Source organism: Cyanistes caeruleus, chromosome 3, assembly GCF_971803275.1.
Source record: "Cyanistes caeruleus chromosome 3, bCyaCae1.hap1.1, whole genome shotgun sequence".
Lineage (NCBI taxonomy): Eukaryota > Metazoa > Chordata > Aves > Passeriformes > Paridae > Cyanistes > Cyanistes caeruleus.
In genome coordinates this window covers 21592271-21611769 of record NC_141703.1, presented here as the reverse complement: position 1 = coordinate 21611769, position 19499 = coordinate 21592271, and the positions used below count along the sequence as shown (strand labels likewise).

Below are 19499 nucleotides of genomic sequence, written 5' to 3'. Positions count from 1 at the left end.
ATGCTCTTCTTCCTCCCTTTCTTATTGCTGGGCTATTAACAAAAACCTGTCTTGCTTAAATCACTTTTGTTCCTTGTTGGACCAGGGCAGCAGAGAACACAGCTAAAAGCAGAGCTGTCTGATTTACTTCTTATTTCTATCAGGAATGACCTCTGTTAACTCTAACTCTGAGGAGAATTGAGGGGCAATACCTCCTTGCCATCTAAAATAAAAAGTTAGAATCTTGTTCACTAAAAAAGCCACAATGTTCATTAAATAAATGCCTATCAGTGTGTGTGTGTAGTTGTTAGTTTCTGCAAGCTACATCTGTACCTCTTATAGTCTTAGATATTTACATATATTTCACAGTGCTCCATCAATTTTCCAGAGCAGGCTCCATGCCTGTGATCCAGCATACATTAATATGATGCTTTTTATCCTCTCATGGTTTAATGTGTACTTAAGTGTAAATATAATGACCAAACTGAGCGGCATACAAACATCAGGAAACCAAGGAAGCATTCCCAGATGAAGAATTGGCCATAGTGTGGTAGTCATAGCATTATTCCTGACTTCTAGCACACCTGACTACAGGAATTCCACCTTTCCAAATTTCAGACACCTACTCTACACAATATAGCTCTTCATGGAATGATCATATGACCATTGTACTACTTATTACTATAATTGCAAAAATATTATCTTCTGAAGAACATCTTAAAAAAACTGCAAACATTTTTTGCTGAAATTTAAAAAAAATCTTCTCAATAAAAATTTTTGGCCTGGAAATTTAAAAACGTACAACTGATATCAGTCCTCAAATTATATATTGTAGTTAATCTAAAGACTGCAAATACATTCTACCTCAAATACATGATCATTCTTTCTAAAATGAAAGGTTCTGTTTTAATTGGATTGGATAACTGCATTATTGAAAGTGAAAAGCAGTAAGGTAAGTTATATACTATTATGCTTTTTGCACATGGCACTTTTTTGAATCAGTAATATTTTGAGTCTGTAATAGTTCTGAACAGAACAATAGGCAACCTCTAATGTCTCCAGTCTAAGCTACAGCATGCCATAATATGTTCTGGAGACAAACTGAACAGATCACTGTAACCAGGTGTCTGGTCAGGAGAAAGAAGACAATTTCCTAATGAGGAAAACATGTTCTGTAAAAAAAGATATTTTCAGCAATGGATGAAATCTCATCTACTAGTCTTTGCTAGTCAGCAAAACCTTGAGGCTTTGAAGCAACTATCCTATGAAGTGAAGGAGTTACTAACATCAAAAGCCATTTCCATTACCATGCCACTGTCTTAGAAAATAGTTGCTGCTGCATTTTAAAATAATTCTGGTGCTATTCAGGGAAGTATTGACTAGTAATCCTAATCTCTATACTTGGTAAAATCTGCTGATAACACAGATTTTTGTAGATCTGGGATAACAACTGTATGAAATTTGGAGTGACAAATTAGTCTACTGGGCAGTCAAGTGTCATATGAAATGAGATGGTCGAGAAATGTGGCAGTACACGTTAGCTGAACGGAAATAAATGACATATACATTTTTAAACATTTGGTTTAAATACTGGACATCACTGTAAACAACTCAGTGAAAACTCAGAACTTGGGAGACTAGCTCAATGAAAACTTAGAGTTTGGCTGATATTTTTTATATTCACAGACATATATGAAATGGTTTCATCTGGAAATGCTCTATGTACTATATCCCACAGACATTATTCTATGTTAAAATGTTTTTGATAGGAAGAGTCTGGAGAAATGCAATCAGAATTCCTATGAAGAGAAAAAACCTCAAAAAAACAACCATATCTGCCCCCACACCCACAAAAAATCCCAACACACCAACCCTTTCAGATGGTGAGGTTTTGAACAGACTAAAAAGCTTAATTTATGCAGCAAAAAATAAAAAGGGATGTGACAAGCAGTATTTACAATACCGAGTGGCAGATCAATTACTTCTTATCTTTCTCACTCATAGCATATAAAAAGCTGACACAGGAACATATGCAACATATACTGAATTCATTGTCCCAGGTACACATCAGCATCAAGAAAAACCACAGATCCTGTGAAGGGTTACTGTAGCCTGTTTTTCTGTCTGTTTTTGTAAAAAACAACTTGATGCGAGAGCAACAGAATTTAAGTGGATGAATTAACCCCCTCTAGCTAAAAGGTGATTATTAAGATGTGATTATTAGCTGTCATCAGAGATGGTACCAAATAATATGGACACTGAATCTGCGTATGAACAGCAATTCCTATATTTAGTATCATTTAGACAAAAATGAAAAGCACTTTTGTTTAATGAAATAGGAGGGCAGCACTTCTACCACCGCTTGGAATTATAGTCTACTTTAAATCAGAATCACTTCACTACTGAAGTTTAACTTGAACTATTTCCTTCTCAGCTTTGAATTACGCTATTATGCTAAGATAAAAAGATGGTGAAATGGAAATGTTAAGCATCTTTTTTCAGCAGACAAGTCCTCACGTCTTTAGTTCTTTTGTATACTACAAGGTCTTTTATCTTCATAACACCTATCAGAATAATAATGAAAAAAAAATTTCCAATACTGCTTTATGGAGTACACTTTGTACTCACCTTCTAAGTGCACTTATTTTGTGATGTAGCAAACAGTCTGAGCAAAAGTTTTGCCCTGTTTAGACCATAAATAATTTACCAGTGTTAATTGACAGTTCTATATGTAGAACCATGCAATCACGCCAAAAAGACAGACTCTTACAAATTCTTTATTGCACAACAGAATAATAACCCTACCAGGTAATACCAGCTCTCTGAAAATTGCCTACACATCTCCACAAAGAACAAGTAATTTAAACAAACTAAGAGCAAAAAAATAAACTCATCATTCCCTAGCCTTAGTGCATTAAAACAACATATAGCTCACTGTAGTCTTTCAAAGGTTTCCAGAGGTTTCCCCATTACAGTAATTTACAGAGAAGCAAACAAAAAATGTTACCAAGAATGCAATTCCTTCATTCAGTCTTCATTCTTTGTCCTGAAACCATTGAAAACCACTGCTACAAGCAGCTCTGGGTGATTACAAAGGTAACGCCAGATAGAGAGAGAATCAGTGCACTAGATCTTATTGAAAGAGGATTCATGCTCACTATAACTCAAAAGATATTAAAAACACTTTTTTTGTGAAAATTCTTGTTAATTAAAATCTAATTATTCAATGACTGCTGTTTGGTATCTCTAAGAAAATGCTCAAGGTCTTGAAAGAAAGAAAAGATAACTCAGTGAGCAAGTTATCATAAAACAAGGATTTTTTCCCTCTGTTTTCCTACTTACCGTGCATAATTAATATGTGATAATACCCATAATGAGTTCCCTAAAACAATTAGCAATGTATCTCCAGTGACCTGCTAATCTGAATATAATGCTTTTTGAATTTGGAGGTGCACCAGCCTCTTTGTGCTTACACACTCACCTCACGTAGAAGCAAAGAAGGCTGCAGAGCATAATTTATTATTCTGCATCACATTTCATCAAGTCCCTTAGCAGCTACTTGATACATTATCAAGACAAATGCAAGGAAAAAAAAGTATTCCTACCTTTCCACCCCCCCAAGTAGAGTACCCCAAAGACTAAGAACTAATTATAATCCTTCTTTCCTCTTCCACTCATTAAGATACCTTCAGTGAAAGCAAACCTTGACCAGGTTACTTTTTGCATGGAATTTCAATGACTTTCTTCATCTCCATTAGACAAATACATCCATAAATAAACATGCACTGCAGTAACAAGGGCAATGTCTGGAACACTTAAAAGTTAAATTACTTGCAAGCCATACAACATTTCATTTTTCCTTCACAAATATATAATAAAGACTTCCAGCATAGGGAGGGGTAGGTCGAGAGAGTGGGTGAATGCACATGTGAACACACAACGTCCACATGCTTCAGAAGAAATGGGAGGAAATAAATCAACCACAGGAACTAAGAGCATGATAATTGAAAGAAACCCTGAAAACAAACAAAAAACCTCCTTCCTTTAATTATCTTTTAAGTATAAAATAGTGGCCTATTATGAATTTAGGGAAAAGATGCCTGTGTACAGTAGTGTAGAGGACCAGACCTAAGCATGTTTTGTCTCAAATATTCAGAGTATAGCTACAGGAAAGGTGATCAGAGGAGAGAGTCCCATGGAATGGCTCAGTGCTGTCCTGAGCCAATTTCCTGCTCCCCTTTGAGACTTGTGCTCAGTACCCCAACTCATTACTCTGTGTGGTCGTGTGGTGGCTTATTTGTGAGCCAGCACCATCTGAAGAGGTTTTTGTGAGAGTTGTGAAGAGTACTGTAGAAAATGAAGGGCTTGTTAGCTGATACCTTTTATTGTGGAAATGTATTGTAAGAATTTAAAGGTGTGTTAGCCAATACCTTTCAAGTGTAAACATTGGGCTGGTTGCCACAGTTAAGAAGAATGTGTAATAAAACATAAGAATTCCCTGACATATGATCCAGTGCCTTTGTCCCACCTGACAAGAACCTATAACCAACATCACACCCTCTACCCATGGGTTGTGAGAAGTAGATCTTCAGAAGTCCTAGACAGTAAGACATGGTGAAATATCTCTGGTTCTTTTCTCTAGGGCTGGAATAACAACAGACGTCATCATCCAGCCTGGGAGACACCAGTAAGGGCTGCATGCTTAGACTGTAGCAGCTGAGGTAAGTGCAGGATTCAGCCTTTAACAGTGTATCATGATAGAAACACATTCCACTGGGGTGCTGTATCTTTGCATCCCAAGCTGTAAAGCTTCTAGAAATATATATAAAACTATATTGTTCAATGCCTAATTACTTTGAATTGCTTAGTACACAATTTAAAAGTATGCTTTATTAAGGATTTATTCCTTTAAATTTCTCCAGTGTTTGTCTGATATCAATATCTTCTCCAGCAGGGAGAGGAAGCCATAAAAAAAAGTTATGCTGTTTATTATTTTGCAGTGGCCCATAATAGCAGGAGTTCAAGAACTAGTCCAGCAACATATACTAAATAATCAAAAAACAACTTGCCATCTAGAAATGCCTTCAGTCACATTGCAGAATAAAAAAAGTAAAGTCTTCAGGAATTCAGGAAAAAGTTCTAGCCAAGAACCTTTCTGAGCAAAGAGCTGATGTATCATGTGCAACTAGGATTATTCCCAAGGAAGCCCAAAGGTTGGGAGACTGAATTTCTCAGGTTCAAAAGTGCACAATAAAGTGTTTTTCTCCATTTTTTCAGGAAGCAGTCCACACAGTGGACAAGACAAAGATAAAACCCTCTTCTATCTGCTTTAAAAAGAAAGCAGAAGTTCCAGACTGCTCTTGTGTTCTCTATGGAGAATTTTTTCTTGGCAGTGTAGAAATGTGCTGGAACTACTTTTCCAATTATGCTTTACAAAAGACTAACTGCTAGGTATTTTTAGGTCCTGATAAAAAGACACAAGCTGTTAAGACTGGGCAATTTTGGATGCATACATAAAAGCAAAAAAAAAAAAACATTTCTCCAAAAAGCTACAAAATCAGAAAAAGGTAGTTACCTTGGACTTGGAACCTCATCTTGGTTAGAAGGCGGGCAAGTTGAAACATTCTGTTACCAAGTCCATAGATATACCTTTTCAGATTTCACCTGCTATCCACTTTCAACACTTCAGGGCATGTTTTACGTGACAGAACTAAACTAATCTGGGTACACACAAATGCTGGAACATAGTTAATTTGCCTTTTAATCACTCTATGTACAATAAGAGTGAAACCTAAGTAATCTAAATTCGTTAAGGGAGTGAACTCTGCTTTTGCTGCAGAACACTTAAGCAAGGTGTGTGTACTCAGGAGCAGTGGTTTCAACCTCTCATGGCACTGAATCAGTTGCTCAGCTGTCCTGCCACCTCCCAGGGTATACCACTACACACTTCTGCCATGGGAAAATCTCTGCTGTGTTTGGTAGCTGGTCACTGTGTAGCACAGGATGCAAGGCTAAGAGGAACACTGACAGAGTACAACCTTGCAGATGAGGGACAAGAAGAAAATAGACCCAGAAATACTCATACATCCCAGACCTTCATTCAGTCTAGTAACCACATGGCTACACTGCAGTTGGAATCAACAAATCAAACAAGGCCTTTATTGACTCTAACCCATCAAATGCCTAATTAATTAATGAACTGTAACATATCAGCACAGGCAAGGAAGCCCAGTGGCTTCTGAAAAGAAGGACCAAATTCTGCTTTCTACCTCAAAATGCACCTTCAGCCAGAAAGAGCTGTGGAGCAACACTGATCCCTCTTCATAATTAACAGCCACTGGCATGTATCTGCCTCTGTCAGACCACACTGTCTGAAAACAATTATCATCTACAAACTCTTTGTCATCTCTCCTCCTGAAAGCAGCCTACCAGTTTAAACTTTATACTCTGAGCATTACCATCACAGATGTGTGTGTATATATATTTATATATATATATATATATATATACACTGGAAAAAAACAAATATCTAACAATATGCTAGAACAGCTGGTAAGAACTGTGAGTCCAAGGAAGACAGCAGGGCTTAGGTAAATCAGAATGGTTTATATGACAAAAAGCTATTTAGAAGGCTGTTTCAGATGAGAAAAAATGAGTAAACTAGGCCTATGCAAAGACTAGAGCCAAGCTTGAAACAACCATTGATGTATATTTGAACTAAGCTGAAAAATGTCCGTGTTTTCACATTCAGTGCCTTTATTTCTAAAATTAAATATTTGGGAATTGTAAACATTCAGGAAAGAGTTTAAGCCAATTATTCATAAAATGGAAAAGGGACAGATTTATGGTGACTAAAACATTTGATTTGAACAGCAGGGATTCCAATTTACAGCTCAGTGCACCAGCTAAAATGGCTGTTCATGTCTGTAATTTCTGTACTTGAAATAAAGTACTCCTAATGTATTCAACCTCCAGGTATACACAATGAATAACAGCAACATCACTAATTAAATACTTGCTTATCTGAACACCATAGTGAGTAAAATATGCACACTTCATGCATACACTAAAAATGGAGAAGTCGGGGAAAAAAAGTAGAAAAAGTTAAAAAATTAAGGGGATGATACAAAAAATGGTTTTAGCATCCTTTTTTACAAAAGCTTACAATAACAGTGGTCACATTAAGTGCTAAATCAGCCTTACTTATCCTGTTTTATTTGTACAATATAGAATAAAATTACAAAATACTTGGATGCCATGAAGTTCTGAATCTACTGTTCTTTCCTTATATCTTCTAGAGCAAAAAAGTCACAGAAAATTTCTTTGAACTTCTCTGTTCTATGTCAAAATGTCCACTGAGACTCATAAATCCTAATGCCATTTAATCAGTCTGAAAAAATTTTAATGAGCTCTCTCTAGATTTGGTACAGAGATTATTTGTAACTATGGGATCAATTAATTAATTAGAAATGGAAAAAACTGCAAAAAAATAGTGTTTTAAATTAAGGCAATGATTTACATCACTTGGAACTTTTAAAATAGAACAGATTGATTCTTCATAAGAAGTTATGACCATTTGTATTACTACAATCTATCCCTCTGCTTAAAAAGTGAATATAAATGGGTTTATTTGCTTTCAAACTACTACTAAGGTTCTTTATTTTACAGAAAAGCTATAGGCAAATCAACCAAAATACTGGAAATGCTTTAGCCTTCAACACCCTTAAGCAGGAAGTTAATTAATCAGTGTGGTTTTGATGACAAAAGTGTATTTGGAATATGTATAAATGTTGGCATGCGGACGACAGAAATCCTCTAATTCAGAGACATATTTAAAATAAATTTACTTGCATACGATTTTTGTTATTATGAAGCAAAACTTCTCCAAGATAGCACTGAAAAGTTACACTTGATATATAACTACATAAATGTATAAATCATAAAAATACATACAAATTGCCTGGTTACTATAAACTCTTTCAAATAAAAAATGAATATTCTAGTATTTTAAATTCTAAAAGCATGATTTTAAGTAATGTGAGCCCTATAAATTAAAGTGGAACAGAAAAATACTGTTCAGCAAACATACTTTTTTTTGGTTCTTTTTTTCACAGATCAAATCTGTGAAGTTAATCACTGAATCACAGGATGAGTGAGATTGGAAGGGACCTCCAGAGCTCATCTGGTCCAACCTCCTCTGTTGCACAGGACTGTGTCAAGAAAAATTTTGAGTACCTCCACAACCTCCTAGGCAATTTTGGAAGTGCTTGGCCATCCTTACAGTGAAAAAAGAAAGTGTTTCCTTGTGCTCAGACAGTCTCCTGTGCATGTCTGTGTCCACTGCCTCTGGTTCTGTCATCGGGCACTGCTGAAAAAAGTTTGTCTCCTTCATTACAGTCTGTCTTCAGTTATTCATAGGCATTAGTAAGATCCTATTGAGAATTCTCTTAATTCCTCCACACCACTAAAGATGTTAAACAGGCCTATATCCAGTATTCACCCCCAAAAACACACCACTAATCACTATCACCCAGCTAGACTTGTACCCCTGATCACAATCATCTGGGCCTGGCCACTCAGCCAGTTTTCAAACCACATTTTGAACTGCATTTGTCTGCTCACCCACATCATATGGGTGAGAGTGTCAAAGGCACTACTGTATTTCAGGTATACAACAGCCACTGATCTCACCATGTCCACCAGGACAGTCACTTAATCAAAGAAGTTAATCAGGTTTGTCAAGCATGACTTTCCCTTGGTGTAGCCATACTGACTATTCCTGATGGTATGCTTCTCCTTACTGTGGCTGGAAATGATTTTCAGGATAGTTGCTCCATCATCTTTTGCCAGGGATTGAGATGAGGCTGAGAAGCCTGAAGTTCCCTGGGTTATCCTTCTGTCACAGGAGTGACATCTGCCATCTCCAGCTCTTGAGCACTTCTCCCAGTGACCATGATAGATCAAAGGTTATGGAAAGTGGTCTTTCAATATCTTCCAGATTTCTTAGCACTCAGAGTGCATCTCATTAGCGTCCCTGGATTTATTAATGTACTATTTGTTTAAGTATTCCCTGACCAGAATTCAAAGCAAAATAATAGTATGAAAAGTGTTTTTCAATCATCCAAATAAAATGTATGAAAAAGAACAGAGTGTTTTGAACACTGTGCCTGAAATTTCTATAATATTCAAGAACACATTGTTTCTACAGATGTACAGCTCCAGATGGCTTTCATACAAGTTGCAGCTGTGCATTTGAGAGAAGAATTTGAAATATATTTTTTAAAAAATAGATTTCATTAAAATACAGAATTTCTAGTATTTAATTTCCAGATCATATTTTGATTACCTGACTGATTTACTTAATTAATCACATGACTGTGCATTGTTACTACTGTTGGAAGTTCATATGATGCTTCACACAGCACAGGATAGGAGACCTAAGCTGAATTTGCAGGTTGCATCTTTTTGGAAATTCCTGTGCTATCATTTTATCATTATGCTTATTAAGTTCCTAGTTAATCAAAGACTGCAAATCAAAAAGTCAAGATCTAAGAAATTTCACAATGGATATTTATGGCATCCTTCAATGACAGTAAAGCAGATATCATACCCATTCATATATCACTAAAATACCGGTCTACTTGCAGAAGTATGCCTGCACAGCAATAGCCATTGGCTGGTATGACACTACAGCTAAATTCTGGATTTGGTTTTCTAGGCCTACACTGCATTTTTGCTAACAGCAGCAACAAAGTTTTGAAGCAAACTTGAAAATTCTCACTTTCTTCTTGATAGTTTGTTTCACTGGGTAGTTCTCGTATGTACTAGGTTGCTCTAGAGGGCAGCTCCAGTGGAGTTCTCTGCAGAGACTCATCAAGCAACATCCAATGTTTAATAAGCTCCAAAGAACCTTATCTCAGCCTGGGATCACAGTAAATCTAATCCAATAGAAAACATTCAAATAATATATAGCATAGATGTATAGGACTAAGCACTGCCTATGATGATGTGCTAACAGCCCGCTTTGCTTGAGTCCAATTATTTGTTTATGTGGACATTACCTCTTGATCCTTGGCTGCAATATTGCATACTAATGATTGCTGACATGAAATTCAAACCTGTAGCTCTATTATTTCGCTGCTTGGACAAAACACTGCAGATGACACCATTACACTGCAACTGGTTACAAATGTTTTGGACAGTTTCACATGTACTGTTTTGATTTCTTTCCTCTTGAGAATTCTCTGCATGTGTGAATTTCCCACACTTTAACATTTGTGACTTTTGTAGATGAAACAAAAAAGAAAAAAAGTTCAGCTGAATTATCCGCACTAAGGGAATTTGATGCTGTAAACTTTTTACAAAGGAAAAATATGTATCTAAACATGTATGCCCTTCTTCAAAGAAAAGTTAACAAAATTAAAAGTACAAAACTACAATTAACAATCTGTGACTGATTGTCTAATACACCTTTAAAGTTTAAAATATTAAATGTAATACAGATGCTACTATTTCTTCATATATTTTTTCAATGCTAACACAACTAAAGGATACAAGTATCTATACAGTGTCACTGGTTCACTGGTTTTATTGCTTTCTTTTGGGTTGTTTTTTAATGTTTTTGTTCTTTTTAAGTATTACCACCTTGTGGGTTTTATGAAGTAGAACCACATAAACTAAGAGTTTTGGGAAAGCTGTCCTTCTGCTCCTCCCATGAAATTATATTTTAATTTGCCATTAACACAGCTGACATTCCATTTCCTTGGTTCTGTACATTTGTTTCTGAACATGCAATCTTACAAATGAAGTAGATTCATCCATACAGAATATCAAGAGAAATTGTTACAGAAGAAAAGCCAAACCAAACCAAAACTGAAACCAAGTTTGGTTAACTCTGTTCAACAATAAACCACAGTGTATCAAACTTCATTCTGTATTCCCAGGCAATGAAAATACCATTTAGTCTCTGGGTGAGAACTCAGAGTATGAAAGGTGAGGAATCTTAGCTAATCATTCCATATGTATTTGTGTAGACTTTTCTTCCCAATAATTCTATTGAGAGAACTGTAATTACAGTCTAATCTACCTAATTTTTTTCCTTAAAATTAGGATGCAATGCATTTTTCTGCAGTAATGAAACTAACTCCAAAACTTCAGAACTTATGTTCCACTTGGGACAAAGAAGAAGTGAGAAAAATATTCTAAGGAAAAAGGCAATTTAATTTAAAATCAAAATGAAGACACTATTTTAACTAACTCTCAGTTTATGTGAAATGCTCTCCCTACAGATTTCTATTTCAGAATAGTTTGTAAAGTTATATAAAGACAAGAAAACTAAACACATGTACTGTTTGAGAAAGATTGCTCAAACTGATAGGTTTGAATCGGAAATGAGAACTATGATCTCAGAGATTTAGACTCCTCGTGGAAAGATGTAGCTTTGGAAAAATATTTGTCCGCTTCACAAAGAACTATATTTAATGTTTTGACACTTAAGAGCTAAATCAGGCATGAATGTATTAAAAATAAACTCACCTATGCTTAAATAATTGTTTCCAAATTCTGAATAGTGAAGTTAAGCTTGCAGATTTATGTATACAGCAGAAAATCATTACACTTTCCTATTACTGCATGCTGCCATGTAGCAAATCAGAGCAGTCTGCATAATAAACTCTAGATGTAGTAGGGGGAAATCTTTCTCTTCAACACCACAAACATCTTTGAAAATGGAGGTTGCTAATTTTTATAATGTTTATATGAATCTAAGTCTTTATCACCTTAAAAAAAAAAAAATCATCTAAATACAGCCCAAACAGAAAATTCCTAAATTTAATTTCTATCCTCCCCCTCTTACCTTCTCTGGTGGTACAGGAGGGTGAAATCTCTCTGCACAGAGTAAAAATGGATCAGGATGTGGCTTGCCACGCTTCAATTCAGGGTCATCTCCCAACACAATATGATGAAAAAGACCAAAAAAATCTTTGTGTCTGGTTATTTTTCTCTGAAATGACTCTTCGCTTGAGCTGCTGGCAACAGCTACGGGTATCTTGTGTTTGTGTAAATGATGGATCAGCTTACTGACCCCTGCAAGACAAACATATACATTTTAGTTTTTATATATATGCTTGTAAGTTGGTATATGTATTAATGTTTATACCAAATTACAAAGCATTTAGAAATATTTCAACAATACTGTTTTACTGAATGCAATAAAACTATTTGAAAAGGTGTAACAGAAAATTCTTGCTTCATCTGTAACATTCATTCTACACTCAAAAATCACAGAACATTCTGTGGGTTATATACATACTTTTTCTGTTATCAAGCAATGCTTTTCCCAAAATATGTCAAAAATGTGAGTAACAACACTACAAAATGAGACCCAGTAGAAATTCATTAAGCAATGTCCCCACATTATGTAAGTTTATTAGTTGAAACTCTACAAGTTTGGGAGAACATTTTCTTTCATATACAGTTATGCTCCTGGGGGAAAAAAATAAAAAAAAATATATGTATATATCAAAGGGGTATACTCTTCTCATTGGATTACAGAGTTTTAATTACTGAAGGAGGTATCTAGCTGTCTCAAACCAGCCTGTTAGAGCTCAGTTTCTCTCTTTTGCAATTACTAAAGCAAGTAACACTGGGCAGAGAGCAGCTGTCAGTCACAGTTGTTAATACCAGAGCTTTATCTATTGATGCTGTGAACCCAGAGTAATGAACACCTCAAGCCTAATGGGTAGAAACTTCAATCTGATCCAGTCTTCTAGGGAAGGTTAATGCAGTGAACAGTGAAAATACAACCAGTCTGTGTAAGAGGGAAACAAACATACTTTGTTATTCGGTGCAAGTTTTGAGTCTTCTCTGAGGGGATTTAATGCTCCTTTGCTGAAGCATTCTCAATGCTGGATACCTTTCCCAGACAAAAAAAATCAGCATTATCTAATGAAGAACTAGTATGGATGTCTGGTCTTTATCAATTCACTAGAGAAAATCCTCCATACCTGTAAAATTATTTCAGCTGTGCTGTTTGGCATTAATCCCAACTGTACTGGACACAGGATGTTAGTTTCAGGTAGTTTAGGTTCAAGTAGACTCCAGTTAATTTTTGTCTCTTTGAAACAACTTGAGCACAATTCTGCTTTCATCTTCCAACTACATTAATTATTATCCTATTTTTCCTGCCTGGTTATACAAAAATAATCTTATTCTCTTCCCCCTGTTCCACTGTCGTCATGTCTGGTCTCCACTCCCTTAAAACATTCCTACTCCTCCTTTGCCACCTCAGCATCTGTGATTTGTATTTCCCTTGTGATCCAGCCATTCAATTCTATAAACAACCATGTTACCTGCCATACATTTTTATCAAGTACAGGCTTGTACTTGATAAATGCCCAGCTTTGAGAAGCTGTAAGTACTACTGATAATTAAGTGTGTAGATTGGTGAATAGGTGTGGTAACTAATCTACCTATCTGGAAATAAGACTTGTAGGTATGACTCTCTACAGATTTCTCGTTTATTCTCCAGAATCTAATCAAACAATCAAGAACTGACATTTCCAGCTCCATACTTGTAATTGAAGATGGCCTTTGAACTTTAAATACATGTGCTTCTCCAGTGTTAGATTTTGAGGTGGATAGACATAGCAAGCACTACTGCTCCTCTAAGGTCAATACATCAGCCATTTAAAAGCCTTTGCATGCTCCTTTAAGCAGTTATACTAAGCAAGTGCACTTTTTACCAAATGATGCACCTATGCCCTCTCACTGAAATACAATGTTAAATACAAGCCAGCTTTTTACACCAGATAGTTTATATCTTCATTCTGAATCATGTGAAGTAATTCTACATTAAATTAACGGAAGCACTAAGATTCCTTAATGTAAAGCAGTAGTATAAGTGTCTCTTCCCTAAAATAAAATGCATTCATTCTCAGGAATTTAATAAACTCTAATGTTTAGCAAGGCTAGCATATGTAAGTGTAGTAACACAAAGCAGTCCAAAGATTACACAAGAAGAAGACTCTTCCTATCTCCTATGCCCTTGTGATGATATGGTTAGTTTTCTCTAAAGCTGTGCTCTTTTCAAATAGCTAATTTTCTTCAGTCCTACTGCATCACAGCTTCAGTTCATCTCTCACTGGGTATGTTTATTCTGTATTTCTTTTGGATGTAGCCAGCCACAGAAAAGCATTGTTGCAGAAAGGTTATTTCTTCAGGGGTCTCTCTTGTATTCCTCAAGCATATGTATTGATTTCAGTGTGTAAATGTGTATGCATGTGTGTTTGATTTCTCTTTTTGGCTTCCCTCACAACAAGGGAGCTAAAATGCAGTTGTCCCTCATATCTCCAGAGAGAAAATATTTACATGATTCAGAAAACATGCCACTTAAAAAAATATTATTTGCATACATGTGAATAGAGCAAGATAGAAAAAAAAAATGCAGGGCGCAAATCAGCTGCCCAGAAAAAAAAATTAACTGTACTTGGAAGAACAGCTAGCATAACTTGACAAGCTCAAAACAGTAGCAGCTGAAAAATATTTTCATTCCAGATTTGCTTTCCTCTGTAAAAGCTATAGATCAGGAAAATCCATTTTTGTTTGCATCAATTACCACCAGTTTAGCTCTAGACACTTTGCCACCTCATCAAATTACTGACACAATTATTGTACTAATTCAGCATATAATTCTTCATTAAGAAGATAATATCTTCCTTAGTATCTTTCTAATGTTTTTTTAGAGAAAACATCAACAGAAGGGGAATTGAAGAACTACTTTTAAGGATCTGTAAGAAACTTTGTGGGAACTGACAGTGGTCAAATAAGAGATTTTTAGGCTTCAGGCACTAGCTTGAGCTAGTCAAGTCAAGTACACAGCTTTCTCACTCTGGCCCTGGAAATCATAAGAGGAATCCTAACAGTCCTTAGAGAAGGAGAACAACCTTTGTAGGTGTTGTTTGTCTCCTTGTTGTTTACTCGCAAGAAATGGTCAAGGGGTGCTGTTCCTAACTGTCCAATGATGGTGCTGTATTGGTTTGATGACCAATGCAAGCTTTACCTTTTCGGACCTTCTCAGAACTGTCTATAAAAGAAGATCTCGAAGATAAAAATCTTTTGCAATTAAGGCTAGACAGTCTGTGTTGTCACTCTGCCTAACACAGTGTGGTCACTGTTCCAAATACAGTGCAACAAAACATACCCTGGCAAATACTGTATCATTACATGTACAGCTACAAAGATTTTTCAGTGACATGGTAATCAAAACCAACCAATTCAAAACTTAGTGGCTATGAAGAAGTATACTGAAAATTCCCATGATCTCCCTAACTTCTAACTTTCTTATGGCTACCATGTAAGGGATGGGGGCCCATCCATCCCAGAGGGACCCCTCTGCCAGACTTCCTGGGGACTACCATCCACCTCTCCTACTGAAATCATTGTCATATACAGCAAGAATAAAAATTAAAGGGGTTTGTTGGGGAGGATGAAACAGGGAAACCTTATGAATATGATTGTTTAGCAAAAGATTCTGAAAATACGAAGCCTAGAATTGAAGTAGAAATGAGAGCTAGCTTTGAGACATGGGATACTGAGTGCTAGTTAATAAATATCTAAAGAACAATAGCCTTGCCAGCTAAAGAAGAATCCCTGATTGAAGAAACAATGTCCTTCTGCAGACAGAGAATCCAAAGGTCAAGCAGCAAGAGAAGAATTTGTAAAGCTTTAAGAGTTTGAAATGTAACACTGTATGGTAATATAGTAGTTCCTACAGGCTATATGTAAATTATTTAGTGTGTGCATCTCATCTGATTGGTTACTGGGAATTAGAATATTCACTAGAGAAAGACATAGATTATATTGTAACAGGAACTTCGCTCTCTTACTCTTCCCACCCTCTTAACTCTCATTTTCTCCCCATACTCTTTTCTCCCCTTTCTCTCCCCTCTCTCTCTCTTACTCTCCTCACTCCCTTAACTCCCTTGTGTTCCCTCTTACTCTACTCTTGTTCCCCCTCTCTCCTAAGCCTCTTTTGTTCTCCCCGCTCTCCCTCATGCTCTCTTGATTCCTTCCTCCCCCTCTAACCTCGCTTCTCCTGCTCTCCCTGCTCCACTCTCTCTCCCTCCCTGACCACGTGTACGCCGAGGCTGGTGGCGGACATGGGTCTCTCCCTCTCTTTACCCTTATAATAAATTGCTTATACCTGAACAGCTTGACCCTGGAGAAGTCTCTCACCATGAGCAAGTGTTTTATACTACAATAAAGGTTCTCTATTTTTCCAGCATAAGAATACACTCCAAATATGGCACACAGACAATAAATATCTTCTGCAGAACAACATAAATTCTTCAAGTAGTTATAAAAAAATTAGGAATAAATATCCCACATTGCTATGATTTATTTCCAAATGTACTCTTGTTTTCAGATAATCAAAGAGGTAAGTACTGTATCTTTATTCTAGCTCTTTAAATAAGTTTTAGATTGACACAGAAATTTAATATATACTAAGTACAACAGTTAAGCACCAGACACTTGCATAGAAAAATAGGTGAAAAGAATTGTAAGCAGTGTTTTGTTACAGAGGCTGCAAAGGAGGACCAACTCTAAATGTCAGCATCTTTAAAACCCAGTTAATCACAAATGTCAATGAAGTTATCAACTTGAAGAAAAAAAAAGGAAAACAAATTAAACCAAGGGAAGGACCTATTTCTTCTGAGACAACAGACACATTTAAAAGAAAGAGATCGGCTCTTTCGTTCCAAAAATCGCGGAAAAGCATATATTATTTGTTTTGAAAAACGAACTTTTATCCCACCATTAGACTTCAGATGCAGTGTTGTTCTCTTTAGATTCAGCTGATATGGTGATTAATACTTTGGATCAACTGACAAACTGAAAATAAGACACACAACTACAAAACCCTTGGGCTAACTGTCACATTCTCCTTCTAATTGACTAATACAAACATACACAACAAGAGTTCAGGAAACCAAATAATGTTACACTAAAGTGATCTAATGAGAATCCCTAATTATTTACATGCTATTACAACACTCGTTTCTATAATATTCCTTTTAAGCTATCACATTTTATAATCAAATTACATTATTGATCATGAAGAGAAAATTAACAAGATGAAACTCCTAAAAACAAACTCAAATTGATGGAAAGCAAAGGGAAATTTCATTTTTGTTTCAGCTTTATACAAACATGATCTCTGTGTCATGCACAAGAGTTTACAACAGTGAACAGCACATATCTTTTTGATATATTTTATATCATTTCAAATTTTTGTACCATCCCTTTTCTTGCATTTATCTATCCCTGAACAAAACACTGTTCTTAACTTGTAACACTTTTGCATGTCCAGATTCAGATCTATTTCTATTGAAATGCTTTCATATAAAGAAGGAAAGACTATAAAGCTCTTCTATTTTTTTCAAATGTTAGTCTCCAACCAAACTTTTGTCTATGAACATGTTACAGTAATACATAAGAATGTTTTTCAAAATAAACAAGAAAGTGATCTCCATGCAAAACTGGGAAAACATGAGCTAAGGAAGAGAATTATACGTGCTGCTTCAGGACTGAACCTTAATTTCAGTTTCCTCTGTTCACCAACTGAATGTCTGGTGTGTTGCATATAGGTAAAACCTTACAAAGGGAAGGCCTTGTAAAATCACGGCTCAGGCCTGTTACTTCGTTTAAGTAGAAAAGGACTATGGGAAAGTGACTCAGTTCAATTAGGGGCAGAAAAACAAGTTATGTAACCATAGTGTGTTCACATTGTGGTGTATGGTTGAAGTATGCTTATTATGATTTAAAACTATGTAGCCGATAATGGGCTAACTGCTTAACAAGGCCTGATTTCTGCAATAAAGCGGTTCTGCTTTGCACCTGCCTGGGGACTCTGTGTCACTGCAGACCCTCACTCACCCACACTGGTGTTTATATCTCTGCTTGTAGTTGATTCATTTGAAGGCATAATATCATCATACAGACAATCACACAGCAAGTTCTGACAGTACCTTAGTCTGAAAATCCACTGTTTGATGGTCTTATATACACAGCCGAAATCCTACAGTCTTCCAGCTTCAGGAAAACAGCTGGTTTGTGTACTGTCAGCACAGAGTGCAGGATCAAGGTCACATAAATGCTCAGGCCTACACAGAAAGCCCCCCTGTCTTCTCTAATGTCTCAATCCTAAAAGATGAACATAAACTATGTAAGAAAAAGCCCTTAAAAATGAACTTCACAACACCTTCTCTTAAGAAAAAATATACATTACAAATAGGACCATAGTAAGTTAAACATCTAGAATTTATAAGGTAGATTCTATGAAAATTAAGCCTCAAAATTACATTACAAGATCTCCTACATAACTGAGAAGGCCACAAATAAACAGTGTCTTTTTCAATGGCATATGTTGGATCTTTATTTTATCAATAACGGGATGGGGCTGCAGGTAGGCACTCCTTGAGCTTTTTATTCAGCATCAGCCTCATCAATACAAGGTGAGACATGAAAGATGTTGAAAGCTCGTGCCATAACAGCAACAGCCAAACTTTTTTGGTTACAATGCCTTTTTAAAAACTTTCTAGCCAACAGCATAATATTAAAAGCTTGTAAGAGTTTGCTTAAGCCAATCATTAAAACTACATGTATGCCTTGCCTCTAACAATGCCTGCTTGGCATACCTTAAAAACAATGGATAAAGCTTCATTATTAAACTTACATTTTTCTATTATCTTGTTTACTATATTTTCTAAGGCCTATCTCTACGCAGCTCAAAAACACAGCCTTATTGTTTCCTGTCTTTGCATATCTTCATTCTTGCATTCTTCTATTCTGAGATTTGCTTTCACACAACTTCTAAGAGTTTTGTACCTTTTCTATTTCCCACAATCCCCCCTCTCGGTACAACTACAAAGAAATCTTCTCAACAGCTTTGTCAATTATTCATTACCTTGCATTACATAGTTCTACTACAGTGCATTTTTCTTCATCTAGCAAAACAGCATTACAAGTTTTCCACACAAGGTTAGATTAACAAATTTTTAAGTTTTTCATTACTTATTTCTTTTTGCTTGTCTAAGGCACTTTTTTGCTTGTTTGAAATGCTTTTAAACTACAGCAGTTTTAATGTTGTAAAAGATCTGGTTGATTCTAAGGACGTAAGTTAAATTTGGTAGTAAGTGCTATTTTGATTTGTTAAGTCTTGCCAGTTCTAAGGTTTTGAGTCAAAGCTTTTATCTATGTCTACATTTGCATACACTACCTTGGGATCAGCAGACAACTGTACAAGATTACGTGATCTCTCTGTAAGATTTTGAGAATTCTCTGTAACTTTATTTCTATAACCTTTTCTTAGACTACAAAGTTCTTTGATGGATCTGTCTATCATCTGTTGCACAAACTAAAGTATACAAGGCACTGTTACTAATATCACTACTAAAACAATCAATACATATGAACTTATGTTGCAAAGTTCTCTTAACTAAGGTACAAAGCTCTATCCTGTA

General features: G+C 35.9%; 1 protein-coding gene across 3 annotated transcripts in view; it reads right to left on the bottom strand.

Moving 5' to 3' along the window:
- Window positions 1–19499, bottom strand: part of PUDP (pseudouridine 5'-phosphatase) — a 72866-nt gene that overhangs the window by 16654 nt on the left and 36713 nt on the right. For all 3 annotated transcript variants that reach the window (XR_015284231.1, XR_015284232.1, XM_086880152.1), the window contains exon 3: window positions 11834–12063. Coding sequence is in view for 1 of the 3 variants with exons in the window: in XM_086880152.1 (XP_086736278.1) it covers window positions 11834–12063 (230 nt within the window). In the remaining 2 variants the exon portion in view is untranslated. The remainder of the gene's footprint in view (window positions 1–11833; window positions 12064–19499) is intronic.